At 37.1% G+C, this 25,621-nt stretch overlaps 1 protein-coding gene across 1 annotated transcript in view; it reads right to left on the reverse strand.

Annotated features, from left to right (window-relative positions):
• The window catches only part of SYNE2 (spectrin repeat containing nuclear envelope protein 2), a 799,180-nt gene that overhangs the window by 217,838 nt on the left and 555,721 nt on the right, over positions 1-25,621 (reverse strand). The window contains exons 65-68 of the mRNA XM_053697281.1: positions 14,534-14,722; positions 11,708-11,887; positions 4,338-4,456; positions 1,675-1,813 (exon numbers count right to left, since the gene is read on the reverse strand). Coding sequence (XP_053553256.1) covers positions 1,675-1,813; positions 4,338-4,456; positions 11,708-11,887; positions 14,534-14,722 — 627 coding nt within the window. The remainder of the gene's footprint in view (positions 1-1,674; positions 1,814-4,337; positions 4,457-11,707; positions 11,888-14,533; positions 14,723-25,621) is intronic.

The following is a 25,621-nucleotide window of genomic DNA, read 5'->3' on the forward strand; positions in this document are numbered from 1 at the left end:
ATTACACTATATATTATTACACTATATATTATTATTATTACACTATATATTATTACACTATATATTATTATTACACTATATATTATTATTATTACACTATATATTATAGTTATTACACTATATATTATTGTTATTACACTATATATTATTATTATTACACTATATATTATTGTTATTACACTATATATTATTATTGCACTATATATTATTACACTATATATTATTGTTATTACACTATATATTATTATTACACTATATATTATTACACTATATATTATTTTTACACTATATATTATTATTACACTATATATTATTATTATTATTATTATTACACTATATATTATTATTACACTATATATTATTATTATTATTACACTATATATTGTAATTACACTATTTATTATTGTTATTACACTATATATTATTATTATTATTACACTATATATTGTAATTACACTATTTATTATTGTTATTACACTATATATTATTATTATTAATACACTATATATTATTATTACACTATATATTATTACACTATATATTATTATTATTACACTATATATTATTGTTATTACACTATATATTATTATTATTATTATTGCACTATATATTATTATTACACTATTTATTATTGTTATTACACTATATAATATTATTATTACACTATATATTATTATTACACTATATATTATTACACTATATATTATTATTACACTATTTATTATTGTTATTACACTATATATTATTATTATTATTACACTATATATAATTATTACACTATATATTATTATTACACTATATATTATTACACTATATATTATTACACTATATATTAGTATTACACTATATATTATTATTACACTATATATTATTATTACACTATATATTATTATTGCACTATATATTATTATTGCACTATATATTATTGTTATTGCACTATATATTATTACACTATATATTATTATTATTACACTATATATTATTATTATTACACTATATTATTATTATTATTATTATTATTACACTATATATTATTATTGTAACTCGGGCATTTATCTGTGAATTCTCTTTCTCTCTACCAGTAATAAAAGAGCAGACGGTATATGATGTTCACTAAGTTTCACAGGTCTCTCCAGCTTTGCCAGTTCCTGTGTTATTCTTTGTAACGGATTCACTTAAACTCACTCATCACTTATTTCTTATAATGAATTATATTAGCGACTGGTGAAGCTGGAGAGGCAGGAGAGGTACATGGCACTAGAAACTTAGTGAATATGGTACTGGGTATCTACAATAAAACTTTACTCACACACTAAGAGGGAGCCAGACTCTGACATGAAAACCTATTAAAGTGAAAGAGGGGGGCAGAGAGGCTTCTGTGCTATATTTGATTCTATTCCGTTTGCTATAAAGCAGGTTTAGGGAGACCAGTTTCTAGATTCACACAACAGAAGCCAGAAAAAGACAGATCAATAAATAATAAATGACCTAGCTATGTGTAGAGTTACAAGCACCACAGTACAGTACTAGCACAGACGGTTCCTAAAATGATCTGGAAATGAGCTTGTATGTAAAGATCATGTTATAGACCAGCGATACGGAATTTGGTGGCGCAGATAAATAATGATAGAAAAGATAAGAAAATGACACACAATGATGATTAAATACACCAACCTCGGTAGCTTGTTGGGGAGACGCCCCCTGCATCCTGTAGGTGAGTTCTCTGTGTAAATACGCCCACTTGCACCAGCTGACATCTGTATTGTCGCCCAGCACGACTGCAAGATCAGCAGATTCACGTGTAGGGTCACTTCTGAAACAACGAACAAAGCATAAGAAGTATTTATTGTCTGAATATCCAGCTTAGGAAACAAACTCATGTAACTAGAATACTAGAATCTCATTTAACAAGAATAGCTTGAAGCTATTTGTTTCTTATCAGCAAATACAAAAACTTGCAAAATATTAATATTCATTACAATTATTTACATAATTAGTAAAGCAAATATTTTTGTTTTTTGCTTTTATAAAAATGATAATCCGATACACATCGTACTCAAATTGTTATATATATATGAAAGAAGAGCAGTTAAATATATTTATTTTGCATGAAAAAGTAAAAGCTGTTTAAACTTAAAGGGACATTATACACTCATTTTTGCTTTGCATAAATGTTTTGTTGATGATCTATATATATAGCCCATAAAGTTTTTTTTCCAAAAAAAAGTATAGTTTTGCTTATTTTTTAAATAACATTGCTCTGATTTTCGGGCTCCTAACCAAGCCCCAAAGTTTTAGGAGAATACCGTCAGCTACCTACTCCAGCTTGCTGCTGTTTGTGTAAAGGGTCTTTTCATATGCAAAAGAAGGGGGAGGGGGGAGTGTCTTATTTCCCACTTGCAGTGGGCTTTCCGGCTACCTTTTCAACAGAGCTAAACTGAAAGCTTCTAAGTACGTTTTTAAACAGTTTTATACTGGATTTTTATATCAGTATCTGTGCATCTTATTCTTTAAAGTAGTGTCTATTACATGCAGTTATATGAAAATTAGTGTACAGGTGGCCCTCATTTTACAGCGGTTCAATTTACACCGTTTCAGAATAACAACCTTTTTTTCCAGTCATGTGACTGCTATTGAAAAGCACTGAGAAGCAGTGCATTTATTAAAATAGCCAGTAGGTGGAGCTGTCCGCTTGTGTTGCAACAAAGCCAAACAAGCTGAAATTAATCAGTTTAACCAGACATGAGCTATCGAGCAGATTTCAAAGGAACAAGATCTTCCTGTCTATAAATCAGTCCAGATTGGAATGCATAGAAAGAACTGTTTGCAGAAAAATGCAAGTGAAGTCTGTGTTGTGTGATTATTTTATTAGGTTTATAATGATGTTTAGCAAATGTTTTTGTTCATTTAACTTAGTTTAATTATATATTCTGTGTTGTGTGATTATTTTATTAGGTTTATAATGCTGTTTAGCATTTAAAGTCTTCATTTCAAAGCTTTAAAAATAATGTATTAGGTGTTACTTATGACAATTTTGAGAGGGGCCTGGAACCTATCTCTCTCACTTCCCATTGACTTACATTATAAACTTGGTTTCAATTTACAACGGTTTCGATTTACAACCATTCCTTCTGGAACCTAACCCCGGTGTAAACTGAGGGCTACCTGTATACTGTCACTTTAAAGTGAAAGTACCAGAAAGTGTAAGTAATACCTAGATATCTACTGTTCATTGATGGCAAAACTTCACAGAAAAAGTTAATTTTATTGCACACAGGAACATCCATTTTTTTAAAAATACAGAGCACTTTTATACATTGTTAAACACTCTCTTTTAGATGGAACTGGGAAAATGAAATATTTGTACGTGCTAAACGGGCACTTCCATCGCTAATCAAAACAATATAATATTTCTGTTAATACTCTGTTAAGACGTTTAGATATTTGCTTGGAAATGTTCTATTCCTGTAGCTTAGAGCACTGCAGCTTGATTTTGTCTGCGGGTTTAAGTTACATTAGCATAAAAGGGCACAGCTTTAAATATCTTTACAAAATGATACAAAAAAAAAATTGAAACATATATATAGGCGTACCTCGGAGATATTGCAGGTTTGGTTTCTGACCACCGCAATAAAGCGGGTATCGCATTAGAGGGAGTCACACAAATTTGTAATATTCCCAGTGAATAAAAAAAGTTATATTTACATTATACTGTAGTCTATTAAGTGTGCAATAGCATTATGTCTAAAAAAAACTATGTACTGCTAACCATCCTCTGAGCCTTCAGCAAGTCATTATCTTTTTGCTGGAGTGTGTATATATATATATATATATACTGTAGATATGTGTATTCACATGTACTTATGTGTTTATTTTTTTTAAAAATATTTTTATTGAGGTACAACAAATCATACACTTAATCATAACACGTGGTCAAGATCATATCACAATTGAGCAGATTTACAACATAACATGGTGTATTACATGTACTTATGTGTTTATATGTGTATATATGTCGCAAAAATTGCGCCGATAGACTTGAGCGCAGGGCTGCCACAAACATTACATTTGTAAAAAAACAAACAAAACTGTAATATCTGGAAAGCGCAATAAAGCAAAGCACAATAAAGCGAAGCGCAATTAAGCAAGGTATGCCTGTATATATAAATGATGCCACTTGCGATTTGCTTATCAAACACAATCTGTTAACCGTTACTGTAGGGGTTGAAGACGCATTCAGTTCTCAGAAGTAAGTCTGTAATATCTGGAGCCTGAGCTTGTCTGCAGAGCTCAGGACACATAACTTCCCCTTTATGCCTCGCTGGGTCAGCACGTACCTGGTCTGGGATTCTACATAAGTGATGTAGGGGTCTTTATCCTTTGCTGGCACTACTTTCTCGACAACAGATATTCGTTTTGTAAGTTCCTTTTGCTCCAGTGAGTTTGTCTCAATGTCCTAGAGAAAAGCCACAATGTGAGAAAAAACAACAGCCACAGACAGTAAACAGTTTGTAATTACAGACAGTTCTCTTGTGCTGCTATAGAATAACACAACAGCCACCGGACAGTAAACAGTTTGTAATTACAGACAGTTCTCTTGTGTTGCTATAGAATAACACAACAGCCACCGGACAGTAAACAACCTGTAATTACAGACAGTTCTCTTGTGTTGCTATAGAATAACACATCAGCCACCGGACAGTAAACAGTTTGTAATTACAGACAGTTCTCTTGTGTTGCTATAGAATAACACAACAGCCACCGGACAGTAAACACCCTGTAATTACAGACAGTTCTCTTGTGTTGCTATAGAATAACATATCAGCCACCGGACAGTAAACACCCTGTAATTACAGACAGTTCTCTTGTGTTGCTATAGAATAACACATCAGCCACCGGACAGTAAACAGTTTGTAATTACAGACAGTTCTCTTGTGTTGCTATAGAATAACACAACAGCCACCGGACAGTAAACACCCTGTAATTACAGACAGTTCTCTTGTGCTGCTATAGAATAACACAACAGCCACCGGACAGTAAACACCCTGTAATTACAAACAGTTCTCTTGTGTTGCTATAGAATAACACAACAGCCACCGGACAGTAAACAATTTGTAATTACAGACAGTTCTCTTGTGTTGCTATAGAATAACACAACAGCCACCGGACAGTAAACACCCTGTAATTACAGACAGTTCTCTTGTGCTGCTATAGAATAACACAACAGCCACCGGACAGTAAACACCCTGTAATTACAGACAGTTGTCTTGTGCTGCTATAGAATAACACATCAGCCACCGGACAGTAAACAGTTTGTAATTACAGACAGTTCTCTTGTGTTGCTATAGAATAACACAACAGCCACCGGACAGTAAACACCCTGTAATTACAGACAGTTCTCTTGTGCTGCTATAGAATAACACAACAGCCACCGGACAGTAAACACCCTGTAATTACAGACAGTTCTCTTGTGTTGCTATAGAATAACATATCAGCCACCGGACAGTAAACACCCTGTAATTACAGACAGTTCTCTTGTGTTGCTATAGAATAAAATATCAGCCACCGGACAGTAAACACCCTGTAATTACAGACAGTTCTCTTGTGCTGCTATAGAATAACACAACAGCTACCGGACAGTAAAACGTTTGTAATTACAGACAGTTCTCTTGTGTTGCTATAGAATAACACAACAGCCACCGGACAGTAAACACCCTGTAATTACAGATAGTTCTCTTGTGCTGCTATAGAATAACACATCAGCCACCGGACAGTAAAACGTTTGTAATTACAGACAGTTCTCTTGTGTTGCTATAGAATAACACAACAGCCACCGGACAGTAAACACCCTGTAATTACAGACAGTTCTCTTGTGTTGCTATAGAATAACACAACAGCCACCGGACAGTAAACACCCTGTAATTACAAGACAGTTCTCTTGTGTTGCTATAGAATAACACAACAGCCACCGGACAGTAAAACGTTTGTAATTACAGACAGTTCTCTTGTGCTGCTATAGAATAACACAACAGCCACCGGACAGTAAACACCCTGTAATTACAGACAGTTCTCTTGTGTTGCTATAGAATAACACATCAGCCACCGGACAGTAAACACCCTGTAATTACAGACAGTTCTCTTGTGTTGCTATAGAATAACACATCAGCCACCGGACAGTAAAACGTTTGTAATTACAGACAGTTCTCTTGTGCTGCTATAGAATAACACAACAGCCACCGGACAGTAAACACCCTGTAATTACAGACAGTTCTCTTATGTTGCTATAGAATAACACATCAGCCACCGGACAGTAAACAGTTTGTAATTACAGACAGTTCTCTTGTGCTGCTAAAGAATAACACAACAGCCACCGGACAGTAAACACCCTGTAATTACAGACAGTTCTCTTGTGCTGCTAAAGAATAACACATCAGCCACCGGACAGTAAACACCCTGTAATTACAGACAGTTCTCTTGTGCTGCTATAGAATAACACAACAGCCACCGGACAGTAAACACCCTGTAATTACAGACAGTTCTCTTGTGCTGCTATAGAATAACACATCAGCCACCGGACAGTAAACACCCTGTAATTACAGACAGTTCTCGTGTGCTGCTATAGAATAACACATCAGCCACCGGACAGTAAACACCCTGTAATTACAGACAGTTCTCTTGTGTTGCTATAGAATAACACAACAGCCACCGGACAGTAAACAATTTGTAATTACAGACAGTTCTCTTGTGTTGCTATAGAATAACACAACAGCCACCGGACAGTAAACACCCTGTAATTACAGACAGTTCTCTTGTGCTGCTATAGAATAACACAACAGCCACCGGACAGTAAACACCCTGTAATTACAGACAGTTCTCTTGTGTTGCTATAGAATAACACAACAGCCACCGGACAGTAAACAATTTGTAATTACAGACAGTTCTCTTGTGTTGCTATAGAATAACACAACAGCCACCGGACAGTAAACACCCTGTAATTACAGACAGTTCTCTTGTGCTGCTATAGAATAACACAACAGCCACCGGACAGTAAACAATTTGTAATTACAGACAGTTCTCTTGTGTTGCTATAGAATAACACAACAGCCACCGGACAGTAAACACCCTGTAATTACAGACAGTTCTCTTGTGCTGCTATAGAATAACACAACAGCCACCGGACAGTAAACACCCTGTAATTACAGACAGTTGTCTTGTGCTGCTATAGAATAACACATCAGCCACCGGACAGTAAACAGTTTGTAATTACAGACAGTTCTCTTGTGTTGCTATAGAATAACACAACAGCCACCGGACAGTAAACACCCTGTAATTACAGACAGTTCTCTTGTGCTGCTATAGAATAACACAACAGCCACCGGACAGTAAACACCCTGTAATTACAGACAGTTCTCTTGTGTTGCTATAGAATAACATATCAGCCACCGGACAGTAAACACCCTGTAATTACAGACAGTTCTCTTGTGTTGCTATAGAATAAAATATCAGCCACCGGACAGTAAACACCCTGTAATTACAGACAGTTCTCTTGTGCTGCTATAGAATAACACAACAGCTACCGGACAGTAAAACGTTTGTAATTACAGACAGTTCTCTTGTGTTGCTATAGAATAACACAACAGCCACCGGACAGTAAACACCCTGTAATTACAGACAGTTCTCTTGTGCTGCTATAGAATAACACATCAGCCACCGGACAGTAAAACGTTTGTAATTACAGACAGTTCTCTTGTGTTGCTATAGAATAACACAACAGCCACCGGACAGTAAACACCCTGTAATTACAGACAGTTCTCTTGTGTTGCTATAGAATAACACAACAGCCACCGGACAGTAAACACCCTGTAATTACAAGACAGTTCTCTTGTGTTGCTATAGAATAACACAACAGCCACCGGACAGTAAAACGTTTGTAATTACAGACAGTTCTCTTGTGCTGCTATAGAATAACACAACAGCCACCGGACAGTAAACACCCTGTAATTACAGACAGTTCTCTTGTGTTGCTATAGAATAACACATCAGCCACCGGACAGTAAACACCCTGTAATTACAGACAGTTCTCTTGTGTTGCTATAGAATAACACAACAGCCACCGGACAGTAAACACCCTGTAATTACAGACAGTTCTCTTGTGCTGCTATAGAATAACACAACAGCCACCGGACAGTAAAACGTTTGTAATTACAGACAGTTCTCTTGTGCTGCTATAGAATAACACAACAGCCACCGGACAGTAAACACCCTGTAATTACAGACAGTTCTCTTATGTTGCTATAGAATAACACATCAGCCACCGGACAGTAAACAGTTTGTAATTACAGACAGTTCTCTTGTGCTGCTAAAGAATAACACAACAGCCACCGGACAGTAAACACCCTGTAATTACAGACAGTTCTCTTGTGCTGCTAAAGAATAACACATCAGCCACCGGACAGTAAACACCCTGTAATTACAGACAGTTCTCTTGTGCTGCTATAGAATAACACATCAGCCACCGGACAGTAAACACCCTGTAATTACAGACAGTTCTCTTGTGTTGCTATAGAATAACACAACAGCCACCGGACAGTAAACAATTTGTAATTACAGACAGTTCTCTTGTGTTGCTATAGAATAACACAACAGCCACCGGACAGTAAACACCCTGTAATTACAGACAGTTCTCTTGTGCTGCTATAGAATAACACAACAGCCACCGGACAGTAAACAATTTGTAATTACAGACAGTTCTCTTGTGTTGCTATAGAATAACACAACAGCCATTGGACAGTAAACACCCTGTAATTACAGACAGTTTTCTTGTGTTGCTATAGAATAACACAACAGCCACCGGACAGTAAACAGTTTGTAATTACAGACAGTTCTCTTGTGTTGCTATAGAATAACACAACAGCCATTGGACAGTAAACACCCTGTAATTACAGACAGTTCTCTTGTGTTGCTATAGAATAACACAACAGCCACCGGACAGTAAACAGTTTGTAATTATAGACAGTTCTTTTGTGCTGCTATAGAATAACACATCAGCCACCGGACAGTAAACAGTTTGTAATTACAGACAGTTCTCTTGTGTTGCTATAGAATAACACAACAGCCATCGGACAGAGTAAACAACCTGTAATTACAGACAGTTCTCTTGTGTTGCTATAGAATAACACAACAGCCACCGGACAGTAAACACCCTGTAATTACAGACAGTTCTCTTGTGTTGCTATAGAATAACACAACAGCCATTGGACAGTAAACACCCTGTAATTACAGACAGTTCTCTTGTGTTGCTATAGAATAACACAACAGCCATCGGACAGAGTAAACAACCTGTAATTACAGACAGTTCTCTTGTGTTGCTATAGAATAACACAACAGCCACCGGACAGTAAACACCCTGTAATTACAGACAGTTCTCTTGTGTTGCTATAGAATAACACAACAGCCACCGGACAGTAAACACCCTGTAATTACAGACAGTTCTCTTGTGCTGCTATCGAATAACACATCAGCCACCGGACAGTAAAACGTTTGTAATTACAAGACAGTTCTCTTGTGTTGCTATAGAATAACACAACAGCCACTGGACAGTAAACACCCTGTAATTACAGACAGTTCTCTTGTGCTGCTATAGAATAACACAACAGCCACCGGACAGTAAACAGTTTGTAATTACAGACAGTTCTCTTGTGCTGCTATCGAATAACACAACAGCCACCGGACAGTAAACAGTTTGTAATTATAGACAGTTCTCTTGTGCTGCTATAGAATAACACAACAGCCACCGGACAGTAAAACGTTTGTAATTACAAGACAGTTCTCTTGTGTTGCTATAGAATAACACAACAGCCACTGGACAGTAAACAGTTTGTAATTACAGACAGTTCTCTTGTGCTGCTATAGAATAACACAACAGCCACCGGACAGTAAACAGTTTGTAATTACAGACAGTTCTCTTGTGTTGCTATAGAATAACACATCAGCCACCGGACAGTAAACAGTTTGTAATTACAGACAGTTCTCTTGTGTTGCTATAGAATAACACAACAGCCACCGGACAGTAAACAACCTGTAATTACAGACAGTTCTCTTGTGTTGCTATAGAATAACACAACAGCCACCGGACAGTAAACAACCTGTAATTACAGACAGTTCTCTTGTGTTGCTATAGAATAACACAACAGCCACTGGACAGTAAACACCCTGTAATTACAGACAGTTCTCTTGTGCTGCTATAGAATAACACATCAGCCACCGGACAGTAAACACCCTGTAATTACAGACAGTTCTCTTGTGTTGCTATAGAATAACACAACAGCCACCGGACAGTAAACAGTTTGTAATTACAGACAGTTCTCTTGTGTTGCTATAGAATAACACAACAGCCACCGGACAGTAAACACCCTGTAATTACAGACAGTTCTCTTGTGCTGCTATAGAATAACACAACAGCCACCGGACAGTAAACAACCTGTAATTACAGACAGTTCTCTTGTGTTGCTATAGAATAACACAACAGCCACCGGACAGTAAACACCCTGTAATTACAGACAGTTCTCTTGTGTTGCTATAGAATAACACAACAGCCACCGGACAGTAAACAATTTGTAATTACAGACAGTTCTCTTGTGTTGCTATAGAATAACACAACAGCCACCGGACAGTAAACACCCTGTAATTACAGACAGTTCTCTTGTGCTGCTATAGAATAACACAACAGCCACCGGACAGTAAACACCCTGTAATTACAGACAGTTCTCTTGTGCTGCTATAGAATAACACATCAGCCACCGGACAGTAAACACCCTGTAATTACAGACAGTTCTCTTGTGTTGCTATAGAATAACACAACAGCCACCGGACAGTAAACACCCTGTAATTACAGACAGTTCTCTTGTGTTGCTATAGAATAACACAACAGCCACTGGACAGTAAACACCCTGTAATTACAGACAGTTCTCTTGTGTTGCTATAGAATAACACATCAGCCACCGGACAGTAAACAGTTTGTAATTACAGACAGTTCTCTTGTGTTGCTATAGAATAACACAACAGCCATTGGACAGTAAACAGTTTGTAATTACAGACAGTTCTCTTGTGCTGCTATAGAATAACACATCAGCCACCGGACAGTAAGCAGTTTGTAATTACAGACAGTTCTCTTGTGCTGCTATAGAATAACATCAGCCAAGTCAGTTAACTTCCTTTTCACTGCAGTGCAATTATTTTCAATACCTAAAGTCCACCCACCATTAGCCTTATTCATAGGAGCCAATCCAGGCTTGTAGGCTAGCCACAGTCATTATGTTAGTATAAAGAAAAACAATTACTGAAAAAGTGTTAATGCATTCAAAACATTTTCACCCTCACCTAGTATGTCCCTTTTAATTATCTGGCAGTGCATTCTTGAGTACAGGTACACACTAAAGTGATGTGCACATGCTTAGTATCTCTCCCCCCAGGCACCCAGCACTTGGAGAGACCAGCTAATGAAGAAAATTATTAAATCGCAGCAGTGAGGTTCCCCTAGAGTCTGCCCATATTAATGTGAGTTTAATTTGAAATATGTAACAACAGAGCATATATATTTTACATGACTCCCTACAATGCAGTACCCAAAGGCACTGAACACTATTCGCTAAAGCCTTTTCATACATAACGAGCCGCCTTAGAAGTTACAGTTACTGTATCTGCGCACCTGTGAGTAAGCCGGCTTCACCTGAAGCAACTCCTGGACCTGCTCTAGGTTAGACTTCAGCTCCTTCAGCTTTGTGGTCAGGTTCTCGGCCTCTCTGAGTAAAGTTCCATGTTCCTCCTCCTTGAGTTTTTCACCTTCCCATAAAGCGCAAACCTTTTTTTCAATCTCCAGCAAAGCATTCTTGGAAAAGCAAGAAAAGCTCAGTTGATAAATCAATATAAAAATTCACACGCACTTATGGCGGAGCATTAACTCCTAGAACAAAAAGGTATATCTCATTGTGGTTGTTTATTAAACCAGAATTGCTACGTGTATATTACCTAAGTCTTAGCTTCGAAACTGACAGGATGTGAGAAAGCAGCCCCGATTCACTAACAACTCACATCTATCAATTCTGCTACTCTATGAAGCTAATTCTCTAAAGAATGAGTGATCTCACCACACCTTTGTGAATATACTCTATAGGAGGAGAAATCAGAGTCACTAGAATTCTACAAAATGTTAGTAAATTTAAACCAGTGGGTCTTATTCTCATCCATTTCCAGTAGTCCCCATATAACTGGCTGTAATAAATATACATATTTCATGTTCATTTCGCATATGCGCTCTACGTTTGTGAACACAGTACGTGTATTTTAAGGGAAGCAGCTCAGGATTTACAGATTTGTTGGGGATTATTTTTTTAAAGACTCTGTAATCTTATTTTTGGGGGGTTTGAATTGTCTACATGGGAAACAGTGCCACAGATATATGCAACATCACAGGCTCTCTGTATTTATGATAACGGTATTAGCTCTTTCAGATAATATTGTATATATGGAGAACGTATAGAAAAAAGTGCAGATCATGGGTCTGTGCGCACTAACGTGTCCCACGCTATTTTACCAGCGTTCAAGCTAATTATTGTCCATTGTAAGGCAAGTGAGGGAAAGCATCACATATCTCTACCAGTTATGCGTTTTGTCTTGCGCATTGTGCCAGGGTACGTGCATACAGTGATCTGTATATTAGATCTAACTCATAAACTCAATTTAAAACATTAATATAGATATTTTATCAATTTAAAAAATTATATTTCAATGATTTTAAAATTGAATTTTTTTGATAAAAGCGTAAATAAAAAATACATTTTGTTTTGTTTCTTTGGTAACTTATGGGATAAAATAAATATATAGACCTCTATAATCTAATTACAGCGACTTTCCAAAGACTAAATGAAACCCAGATTTGTTTCCTCTCATGATTCAGACAGAGCAGTAATTTTACACAACTTTCTAATTTACTCTTATTATTACGTTTTATTCGTTCTCTTATGTCTTTTGTGAAAAGCAGGGACGTAGGCTCAGGAGAGTGCATGGGGCAGTGTATGGGGCAGTGTATGGGGCAATGTATGGGGCAGTGCATGGGGCAGTGCATGGGGCAGTGCATGGGGCAGTGTATGGGGCAGTGCATGGGGCAGTGCATGGGGCAGTGTATGGGGCAGTGCATGGGGCAGTGTATGGGGCAGTGCATGGGGCAGTGCATGGGGCAGTGCATGGGGCAGTGTATGGGGCAGTGTATGGGGCAGTGCATGGGGCAGTGCATGGGGCAGTGTATGGGGCAGTGTATGGGGCAGTGTATGGGGCAGTGCATGGGGCAGTGCATGGGGCAGTGCATGGGGCAGTGTATGGGGCAGTGCATGGGGCAGTGCATGGGGCAGTGCATGGGGCAGTGCATGGGGCAGTGCATGGGGCAGTGTATGGGGCAGTGTATGGGGCAGTGTATGGGGCAGTGTATGGGGCAGTGTATGGGGCAGTGCATGGGGCAGTGTATGGGGCAGTGCATGGGGCAGTGCATGGGGCAGTGCATGGGGCAGTGCATGGGGCAGTGTATGGGGCCTTCAGGCTCGCGGGAAACACAAGTTATGAAGCAGCGGTCTAAAGACCGCTGCTTCATAACCTGTCCGCCTGCTCTGAGGCGGCGGGCAGACATCGCCACAAATCAACCCGATCCAATACGATCGGGTTGATTGACACCCCCTGCTAGCGGCCGATTGGCCGCGAATGGCAGTTCACAAGAACTGCTGATGCATGGATAAATGCACAGAGCGTATGCTGTCAGCATTTATCGATGTGCAGCGGACATGATCCGCAACATCGGATCACGTCCGCTCGCACAATGATAATTCGGCCCCTATGTGTCTGGAGCCCTATATGGCAGCAGTTTTGTAGGAATGCTATTCATTTGCTAGAGCACTATTTGGCAGCACTATTTCCTGTCATGTAGTTGCTCCAGATGCTACCTAGGTATCTCTTCAATGCAGAATATCAAGAGAACGAAGCAAATTTTAAAATAGAAGTAAATTGGAAACTTTTTTTAAAATTGTATGTTCTGTCTGAATCACAAAATATTTTTTGGGGTTTTCATATCCCTTTAAGAGTTTTGTAAAAAAAAAAAAAAAAAACAGTGCTGGGGTAAGACAAACTAAGTTACCTTCCTTTGCATATTTTCAAAAGATTGCGATCACTTGTGGACAAATTCTATGTTGCTGCTCCTTTTTGCAGCCAAGAAGTTAATTGCAGCGCATTAATAACCAAATTCTTTAGACTGCTGCAGCTACCATGAGAGCGTGCAGTGCGCTCTCGCCTTCTGCACACAGCAGTGACTTGTTGATTGGCAGGATAAGGCAGTGCAGGCATTTGCTGTTTAGGGCACTTATGGACAATCTGTATAATTGTAGTGAGTGTGTCAGAAGCACACGTTTGTCTTCCTTACTGGGTAACATGAAGCTGCAAACAGGAAGTAGTTTGTTGGAAGTGTTAGTGCACTTTGACCATGTCTGTTTACCTGACTGTCTAGCAGCTGCTGTTCCAGCGTCTGTTGCACAGTGGTGCCCGGGGTGCTTAATGCCAGGGACAGGCTTATTTCTTGCAGCCACATTTCCACCTCTGTGACCCTGCCCTGGCAATCCTGGATGATCATCTCCAGCTCAGATGTAAAAGTGGCCACCATTTTTTTGCCATCTCCCTGCTGTTCCTGAAAAAGATCGCACAACAGGTGCATTAGGAGAAGAAACCTGCCCAGCAGACAAACCAGCAATTGTACAATTAAAATAAGCGTACCCATGACGGAGACACGGATATTCCCGTGAGGAATGAAACAAAATCTCATGTGATCTTATATCAACAGGTTACCTGGCAGCTAATCTACTGTACGTTTGCTCAAGGATTTTTTTCAGCAAGCAGAGAGCAAAGTCGTCTCAATCAACCAGTCAGAGACAATATACTACAAAAATAACAGGACGGCGCTCATCTGACGTTATCGGTTCTACTGGCAATGAAGACGTTAACTATTTACGCAGTTGATACAAGGGATATTTTGATTGTAAATAAATAAGAATAAAGAAGTTTTACATACATTTTTAACTGCTTGGCTGCTGGAGAGGCAGTGCATCTTGTGCATAGCATTACAGTGCAAAACTTTTAGCAGCCAAGGGGTTAAAATCATTTGTAAGCTATCTTCTTTTGACTCTGGTAACAAGACTATACAGTTTATATTTCCTTACGCAGCTTCCAAAAATAGCCTATATCCATACAAGTGAAAGAATGTACTAAGGAGCTGAGCACACAGAGAGGTAACGTTGCAAGAATGAATTGAAATAAAATAGTCTGTCCGGTGTCTGTCATACTCACTGAGTGTCACCCAGAGAGGAACTGAGAAGCGTTTTTCAAGTATTTGACTAAAGAAGAGCGGCTAATGGCACATAAGGAGAAACAGTGACGTTCCACACAGAGGTGAAATTCCTGAAGCCTTCTGCACACACCCCTTACAGAAGCAGAAATGCCTCTACAATTTACATATGCTAAAAAGCTGATGAAACTGCAGCTCCCTATTGGCCGTCTGGTAATAACAGGAATGTTTGTTATTTGAATTAATGTACACAGACGTGTCACATTGTAATCTCTCAAGTGCTTCCTGCGTGCAAAGTACCTTGCAGGTATCAGGGGACGTACAGCACAGCTCAACTTGCCGGCTGCAATGTAACACACACACATCTGAAGTTAAGAAAACTCACATTTATACTTACAGTGAGTCTATTGTTCCATACTTGCGACACACTATGTAATTGGTACCTTTTAGGATTGTCATTTGGTTGCACAAACATGAGGATACTCATCTTATTTGCTGGCAATTACTCTTTATATAATACATGTGGCTTAAAGGGCAATGATACCCAAATGTTAAAACACTTGAAAGTGATGCAGCATAGCTGTAAAAAGCTGACTAGAAAATATCACCTGAACATCTCTATGTAAAAAAGAAAGATATTTTACCTCAAAAGTTCCTCAGTGGCCACATCCCATTGTAAAGGACTTCTAAGCAGCAAATCAGTATGTCTGTCCCGGGACAGCTAAGGGAGTGAGCCTTGTGCACACTCATATTATTTCCCTATTCAGTTAAAAGAAGTTTACTATGAAATCTCATGAGAGTTAAGTCAAATCTCATGAGATCACAGTAAAAGAGTTCATGACCTCAGCACTGTTGATGCTGATTGGCTGCTGTTCATTTCTTCATTTTTTTTTTAATTTTTTTACCTGCAGCTGGGATCAGCTGAGTATAACTTTTTACACAGAACTTACTCTGCTGAGCTGAGGAAATTGTGAGGTAAAATATCTTCTTTTTTTACATAGAGATGCTCAGGTGATATTTTCCTGTCAGCTTTTTACAGTTATACTGCATCCGTTTCAAGTGATTTAGCATATGAGTATTATGTCCCTTTAAATTATACATACATAAAATATCTCCAATTAATGCAAAATGTCCATTATTGTAAAACACTTGAATCTCAACATACACAAGAAAACATAGTGAATTTCAATATTCTAGTCTGCATTGCTCTCTTGGCAGCCAAAGGGTTAAAACCCCAATGTGATAGAACAAGACATTCCCTGTGTTATTGTTCAGAACTGCTTCACTGCACACAGTGATATTTTAGGTGAACAGACGCTGTACAATAACCCCAGTGCTCGTCTTTATCTCTTGTGTTATCTGTTCAGCGAATCCCAGTCCTGTTTGCGCTGTTCTCACTCATTTTGTCTCTGTGTTTGGAAAAAAACAAACCGGTTGGACCGGATTCGCTGTTAATGACAAAGTGTAATTACCATGGCAAAAAGACGCGCCAAACGCAGAGGTAAACTTTCTGTTAACCCTTTACATTCTCAAGCAATAAAAAAAGTCATTACTACTAAACAGCACTTATAGTTTGTTACAGAGCCCAATCTCACGCACAAAACGTCTAGCACAACAGACCTGCAGTATAATAAATAAAATCATATTAAATAGACAGAAGTAAAATAAAATATGATTCAGATAAGAGTGTACAACTTCAAAATTATCTCCAAAGTACTACATATACTATCAATTTTCCTCTTTGCCTTGGTCAGTGTTGTTAAAAATGAGCTGCTTCCCATGAGAGCATACTGAGGTAGGCTTAGGAGCGTGCACATGTTTCATTTTGATTTCCACGTCCCTTTAAGCTACATAAAACTATACAATATACCTGTACATCAGCAACGTGCCATGAAACTAAAGCACAATATCACTAGGACACACACATCTCAGACAGGCACCTTTAACCTGAGCACGGGCACTGCACGTGCACCGTGCAGAGTAAGAGACTGGCAGCTGGGTCTATTAATAAGTAACACATATGAAAGTACATTAACGGTCCTACGCTCAGGGTGAACATACAGCACTATCCTGTGCTACTGACACAAACATTTCACTACACTCAGTCTAGTGCAATATTTGCTTTGTTTTTAGATCCTATTAGGATCTCATCTGACAGCAGGCGGTGCCGGTCAGCGCTGCCTCCTAGCAAACGGCTGACACACGTGCAGACAAGGCGGTTCTAGCACATGCAGTCCTACACAACACACTGTGAAATGACAGAGAAAACAAAATAATAAACAGCTGAGCAAAAACAAATTACTGTTGCTTTTGGGAGAGTTACGTTCTACTGTATCTCTATTTAAAGCCTACAAATCTTATACGTTGTGATGCAGCAGATACTGCATGTGTTTTTTAAGCATTGTCCAAACCTCACAGCACACAGTAATTTCTATACCAACAAGATATATGTAATGTAATGGATACACTGTTTAATCATAAGTTTTATTTTATGTTGGTAACATTAGCGTATAAATAATATATTTCCCTTGGTAGCATCAGATTACAATAACAACCAGATTACAATAACAACTTTGGATACATAAAAATATCATCTATTTTGTAATTCATTCTTAGTGCAAATAACAAGAGTTTTTGTTTTGTTTTAGAAAAAATATCTACTCTTTCTATTAGATAGATAGACAGACAAATAGATAGATAAATACAGATAAATAGATAGATAGATAATCGATAGATGATGATAGATAGACAGACAGACAGACAAATAGATAGATAAATACAGATACATAGATACAGATACATAGATACAGATAGATAGATAGATGATAGATAGATAGATAGACAGACAAATAGATAAATACAGATACATAGATACAGATAGATAGATGATCAATAGATAGACAGACAAATAGATAAATACAGATAAATAGATACAGATAGATCGATAGATGATAGATACAGATATAAATAGATAAATAGATAGATCCATGAAAAAGAGATAATGTAAAAAAACAGTTTAAACTTAAAGGGAAACTAGAAGGAAATGCATGTTTGTGCACAACTGATACTGCACAGTACTTTAGCCCGTTTGTAAGGGTTAAACAAACTGTGTTAGTCGCTAGTGAGAAAATTACGAGCTGTAACGAACTTACATCTGGCAGTTAAGGAGTTAAAGCTAAATTAGATTAAAAAGCAAATAAAGCAAGAATAATAAACCAGACTAGGGATAATCAGAGCGTTTTCTCAGAAGGAGCAGTCATCCTAATGAGGATTAAATTGTAAATGACAGATACATGTCACAATGATCCCGCGAACCTGACGGAAACTTTGCTAAAAAAGATTTTCACGCTCCCCATTTGACGACACTTTAAAGCTCTCATCACTTCTATTTTTCTGTGAAAGCCAAGATGAAGCGTCCTTCTCGCAGAGTTTCAAATTGATCTTATTAGCACATCTGGATACCAAACATACAAATAAAAATAAAAAAAACCTCTGCTTCTGATGTCAAGTTGCCCTTTGTCATGCGAGTTCTCACCAGGAACAGGAGGAGTGCTGCTTTTAGCAGTGTTTTATTTGCTAAATAATCTTTTGTGTTATAGGAGACAAAATGTCTTTTGAAAAGAGCTCCCCATCTAATCTTTATGCTCAGAGAGGATATTAATGCACAAGCCCAGCACCAAATGGGTTATGTTGTGTCTAGTTAAACCGATGCTCTTTGCCATAAGGAATAGAATTTTAATTACACTTTTTTGAAGGGTTTGATATGGAAAATTACCCCCCCAAAAAATGCTGTAAGCTCCTCTCTGCCACATATGGCTCCTCACCCAGCAAAAGCAAACTCCCATTGGTTGCTTTATATAGCCAATCACAAGTCACTAAGTTATCCCTTAGTACATTTAGCCACCAATCAGCAGGTGCTACCCAGATGCTGAACTAAAAACAGGCCAGCTCCTAAGCTTACATTCATTGTACTAACAAAATGACTGTGACTTGTCAGCAGCAAGCCCTGATTGACTCTTTCAAATGAGGCAAATGGTGAGTTAAGGTTAGTTAATGTTTAAGTTAAAGGGACGGCAATGTCAAAACTGGATAGAGCACAACATTTTAAGCAGCTTTCCAATTTTCTTCCATTATCACTTTTGCTTAGTTCTCTTGGTATCCTTTGTTAAAGAGTAATCTTAGCTGAGTTTAGGAGCATGCACGTGTCTTTAGCCTTGTGGCAGCAGTGTTTGCAAAAATGTTTATGTCAATGTATACATTGTTGCAAATACTGCTATCATAGACTGCTAAAGACACCATCCTGCTCCTCAGCTCCTATCAGCCTACCTATATTTACTCTTCAACAAAGGATACCAAGGGAACAAAGCAAATTTGATAACAGGCCAATTGGAAAGTTGTTTAAAACTGCCTGAATCATGGAAGTTTAATTTTTAGTTTACTGTCACTTTAAGACTAGGGTCAGTTTGGGCTTAAGTTAAGACTAAGGTTAGTTTGGGTTATAGTTAAGACTAAGGTTAGTTTGGGCTAAAGTTAAGACTAAGGTTAGTTTGGGCTAAAGTTAAGGCTAAGGTCAGTTTGGGCTAAAGTTAAGACTAAGGTTAGTTTGGGTTATAGTTAAGACTAAGGTTAGTTTGGACTAAAGTTAAGACTAAGGTTAGTTTGGGTTATAGTTAAGACTAAGGTTAGTTTGGGCTAAAGTTAAGACTAAGGTTAGTTTGGGCTAAAGTTAAGACTAAGGTTAGTTTGGACTAAAGTTAAGACTAAGGTAAGTTTGGACTAAAGTTAAGACTAAGGTTAGTTTGGACTAAAGTTAAGACTAAGGTTAGTTTGGACTAAAGTTAAGACTAAGGTTAGTTTGGGTTATAGTTAAGACTAAGGTTAGTTTGGGTTATAGTTAAGACTAAGGTTAGTTTGGACTAAAGTTAAGACTAAGGTTAGTTTGGGTTATAGTTAAGACTAAGGTTAGTTTGGGCTAAAGTTAAGACTAAGGTTAGTTTGGGCTAAAGTTAAGACTAAGGTTAGTTTGGACTAAAGTTAAGACTAAGGTAAGTTTGGACTAAAGTTAAGACTAAGGTTAGTTTGGACTAAAGTTAAGACTAAGGTTAGTTTGGACTAAAGTTAAGACTAAGGTTAGTTTGGGTTATAGTTAAGACTAAGGTTAGTTTGGGTTATAGTTAAGACTAAGGTTAGTTTGGACTAAAGTTAAGACTAAGGTTATTTCATCAAGTGTTGGGCCAGGAATTAGATATGTTAAATCACAAACAATAATTGTAATATCTTAGTGCCACTGTTAAGTTTGAGGCCTATTCATCTTAACAATTATATCTTGAGAGAATGGTATGCCTATGTCTATTCATGTATAACACTGTGTTGTGTCACCATTTCTATCAGTCTCCAATTTACTAATGTTTAATATTATTATTTAGGTTTTAATATATCTTTACTTACTGCTATTAAAATGTTCTTATCTATACAAAATAATCTGCAGCATTGTAAGCCCCCGTTTGAGTAGCAACAACTTAATCTCTTTCATTCAAGATAACAGATTTTCAAATATATTTCTTAAATAACTAATTTTATTATGAATGTACACATTATGGAGTATTAAGTTTTTCTTGCCTTTTTCATCATCACATGATTTATAATATATTTTATTATCCCAATAACATGCTGTGACCTTAATTAAAAAATATGCTGTCACTTAAAGTGTTAAAGTAGGTATGAGCAGTGTACAAAGTACACCAATTGCAGATTGGTTGGGGCTTTAAATAGCACACACCTGTAGTCTGCATTTTATGTCTAAGACTACGGTCTGAGTGACCGAAACTGGTCAGACTTTCTTTTTACTGCTTTTTCACCTTTTGTTTTTTCATATGGAGTCTGCCTTTTTTAATAGTTATCAATAAATTCACTATTTTATGTTTTGATTATATCTGAGAGACTTTGGACTTTTTATTTACTAACTATCTACAGTCGTGGATGCTTGGAACTTCTTTGGGATTTTTTTTTCAAGACTAAGGTTAGTTTGGGTAAAAGTTAAGGCTAAGGTCAGTTTGGGCTAAAGTTAAGACTAAGGTTAGTTTGGACTAAAGTTAAGACTAAGGTTAGTTTGGGCTAAAGTTAAGACTAAGGTTAGTTTGGACTAAAGTTAAGACTAAGGTTAGTTTGGGTTAAAGTTAAGACTAAGGTTAGTTTGGACTAAAGTTAAGACTAAGGTTAGTTTGGGCTAAAGTTAAGACTAAGGTTAGTTTGGGCTATAGTTAAGACTAAGGTTAGTTTGGACTAAAGTTAAGACTAAGGTTAGTTTGGACTAAAGTTAAGACTAAGGTTAGTTTGGGTTAAAGTTAAGACTAAGGTTAGTTTGGGTTATAGTTAAGACTAAGGTTAGTTTGGGTTATAGTTAAGACTAAGGTTAGTTTGGACTAAAGTTAAGACTAAGGTTAGTTTGGGTTATAGTTAAGACTAAGGTTAGTTTGGGTTATAGTTAAGACTAAGGTTAGTTTAAACTAAAGTTAAGACTAAGGTTAGTTTGGGTTATAGTTAAGACTAAGGTTAGTTTGGGTTATAGTTAAGACTAAGGTTTGTTTGGACTAAAGTTAAGGCTAAGGTTAGTTTGGGCTAAAGTTAAGACTAAGGTTAGTTTGGGCTAAAGTTAAGACTAGGGTCAGTTTGGGCTAAAGTTAAGACTAGGGTCAGTTTGGGCTAAAGTTAAGACTAAGGTTAGTTTGGGTTATAGTTAAGACTAAGGTTAGTTTGGGCTATAGTTAAGACTAAGGTTAGTTTGGACTAAAGTTAAGACTAAGGTTAGTTTGGACTAAAGTTAAGACTAAGTTTAGTTTGGGTTAAAGTTAAGACTAAGGTTAGTTTGGGATAAAGTTAAGACTAAGGTTAGTTTGGGTTATAGTTAAGACTAAGGTTAGTTTGGGTTATAGTTAAGACTAAGGTTAGTTTGGACTAAAGTTAAGACTAAGGTTAGTTTGGGTTATAGTTAAGACTAAGGTTAGTTTGGGTTATAGTTAAGACTAAGGTTTGTTTGGACTAAAGTTAAGGCTAAGGTTAGTTTGGGCTAAAGTTAAGACTAAGGTTAGTTTGGGCTAAAGTTAAGACTAGGGTCAGTTTGGGCTAAAGTTAAGACTAAGGTTAGTTTGGGCGAAAGTTAAAGGGACATGAAAACCACATTTTTTTCTTTCATGATTCAGATAGAGGATACCATTTTAAACAACTTTCTAATTTACTTCTACTTCTATTATCTAATTTATTTCATTCTCTTGGTATCATTTGTTGAAGAAGCAGCAATGCACTACTGGTTTCTAATTGAACACATGGGTGAGCCAATGACAATCGGTATATATATATGCAGCCACCAACCAGCAGCTAGAACCTAGGTTCTCTGCTGCTCCTGAGCTTTCCTAGATAAAGCTTTCAGCAAAGGATAACAAGAGAAGGAAGCAAATTAAATAATAGAAGTAAATTGTATTCTCTATCTGAATCATGAAATACATTTTTTGGGTTTCATGTCCCTTTAAGACTAAGGTTAGTTTGGACTAAAGTTAAGGCTAAGGTTAGTTTGGGCTAAAGTTAAGACTAAGGTTAGTTTGGGCTTAAGTTAAGGCTATGGTTAGTTTGGGCTAAAGTTAAGACTAAGGTTAGTTTGGACTAAAGTTAAGACTAAGGTTAGTTTGGGCTAAAGTTAAGGCTAAGGATAGTTTGGGCTAAAGTTAAGGCTAAGGTTAGTTTGGGCTTAAAGGGACAGTCTAGTCAAAATTAAACTTTCATTATTCAGATAGGGCATGCAATTTTAAACAACTTTCCAATTTACTTCTATTATCTAATTTGCGCAATTCTTTAGATATCCTTTGTTGAAGAAATAACAATGCACATGTGTAAGCCAATCACACAAGGCCTCTAGGTGCAGCAACCAATCAGCAGCTACTGAGCATATCTAGATATGCTTTTCAGCAAGTGATATCAAGAGAATGAAGCAAATTAGATAATAGAAGTAAATTGGAAAGTTGTTTAAAATGACATGCTCTTTCTAAATCACGAAAGAAAAAAAATTGGCTTTCATGTCCCTTTAAGTTAAGGCGAAGGTTGTTTAGGCTAAAGTTAAGACTAAGGTTTGTTTGGGCTAAAGTTAAGGCTATGATTTAGTTTGGGATAAAGTTAAGGCTATGATTTAGTTTGGGCTAAAGTTAAGGCTAAGGTTAGTTTGGGTTAAAGTTAAGGTCAGTTTAGGTTAAAAATAAGACTAAGGTTAGTTTGTGCTTAAGTTAAGGCTAAGGTTAGTTTGGGCTTAAGTTAAGGCTAAGGTTAGTTTGTGCTTAAGTTAAGGCTAAGGTTAGTTTGGGCTAAAGTTAAGACTAAGGTTAGGTTAGGCTAACGTTAAGGCTAAGGTTAGTTTGGGCTAAAGTTAAGGCTAAGGTTAGTTTGGGCTAAAGTTAAGACTAAGGTTAGTTTGGGCTAAAGTTAAGGCTATGATTTAGTTTGGGCTAAAGTTAAGGCTAAGATTAGTTTAGGCTAAAGTTAAGGCTAAGGTTAGTTTGGGCTAAAGTTAAGGCTAAGGTCAGTTTGGGTTAAAGTTAAAGGGACACTTAACCCAAAAAATTTCTTTCCTGATTCGGATAGAACATACAATTTTAAACAACATTCCAGTTTACTTCTTGAAATATTATTCTTTATATATAAAGCGCCAACAGATTCCACAGCTTCATTCATTAGATATCCTTTGTTGAAGAAATAGCAATGCACATGGGTGAGTCAATCACACGAGGCATCTAGGTGCAGCTACCAGTCAGCAGCTACTGAGCCTATCTAGATATGCTTTTCAGCAAAGGATATCAAGAGAATGTTAGAATTATGTTAGATAATGTTAGATAATAGAAGTAAATTAGAAAGTTGTTTAAAATTGCATGTTTTTTTCTAAATCATGAAAGAAAATAAATTGTGTTTCATGTCCCTTTGAGGCTAAGGTTAGTTTGGGCTAAAGCTAAGGAAAAGGTTAGTTTGGGCTATAGTTAAGGCTAAGGTCAGTTTTGGTAAAAGTTAAGGCTAAGGGTAGTTTAGGTTAAATTTAAGGCTAAGGTTAGTTTGGGTTAAAGTTAAGACTAAGATTATTTTGGGTAAACGTTAAAGGGACGGTCAAGTCCAAAAAAACATTAATGATTTAAATAGGGCATGTCATTTTAAACAACTTCCAAATTTACTTTTATCACCAATTTTGCTTGGTTCTCTTGGTATTCTTAGTTGAAAGCTAAACCTAGGAGGTTCATATGCTAATTTCTTAGACCTTGAAGACTGCCTCTAATCTGAATGCATTTTGACCACTAGAGGTCGTTCATGAGTTTTTTTTATAGATAACATTGAGCACATGCACGTGAAGTGAACTAGGAGTGAGCACTGATTGGCTAAAATGCAAGTCTGTCAAAAGAACGGAAATAAGGGGGCAGTCAGCAGAAGTTTAGATACAAGGTAATTACAGAGGTAAAACGTGTATTATTATAACTGTGCTGGTTATGCAAAACTGGGGAATGGGTAATAAAGGGATTATCATTCTTTTTTAAACAACAAAAATTCTGGTGTTGACTGTCCCTTTAAGACTTAGGTTAGTTTGGGTTAAGACTAAGGTTAGTTTGGGTTAAAGTTAAGACTAAGGTTAGTTTGGGCTAAAGTTAAGGCCAAGGTTAGTTTGGGTAAAAGTTAAGACTAAGGTTAGTTTGGGTAAAAGTTAAGAATAAGGTCAGTTTGGGCTAAAGTTAAGGCCAAGGTTAGTTTGGGTAAAAGTTAAGACTAAGGTTAGTTTGGGTAAAAGTTAAGACTAAGGTTAGTTTGGGTAAAAGTTAAGGCTAAGGTCAGTTTGGGCTAAAGTTAAGGCTAAGGTTAGTTTGGGCTAAGGTTAGTTGAGTTAAGGTTAGGGTGAATGTCATGAGTTAGGATTGAGGTCATGGTTTGGGTTGGGGTATGGTAGAGATAGGACAAAGGTACAAGGTAAGATTAAAACTAAGGTCAGTCTAGTGTTAACAACAGAAGATGCTGCAACACAATTGTATAGCCATTTCTGGCACCAGATGGGATATCATGAGTTTTGACACTGACGTAGCCACATTTAGTATGTAACAAGATTGTGCCATCTGAACTATTCCTGTGCCGGCATTTTACTCACTACATTGATTGGCAGTCAGTTAAAGAAACTGAACAAAAAAATTGATATTGTATAAGCACTCAATTAAGACCCTCACATAAAATGGA

Source organism: Bombina bombina, chromosome 1 (genome assembly GCF_027579735.1).
Source record: "Bombina bombina isolate aBomBom1 chromosome 1, aBomBom1.pri, whole genome shotgun sequence".
Taxonomy (NCBI): Eukaryota; Metazoa; Chordata; class Amphibia; order Anura; family Bombinatoridae; genus Bombina; species Bombina bombina.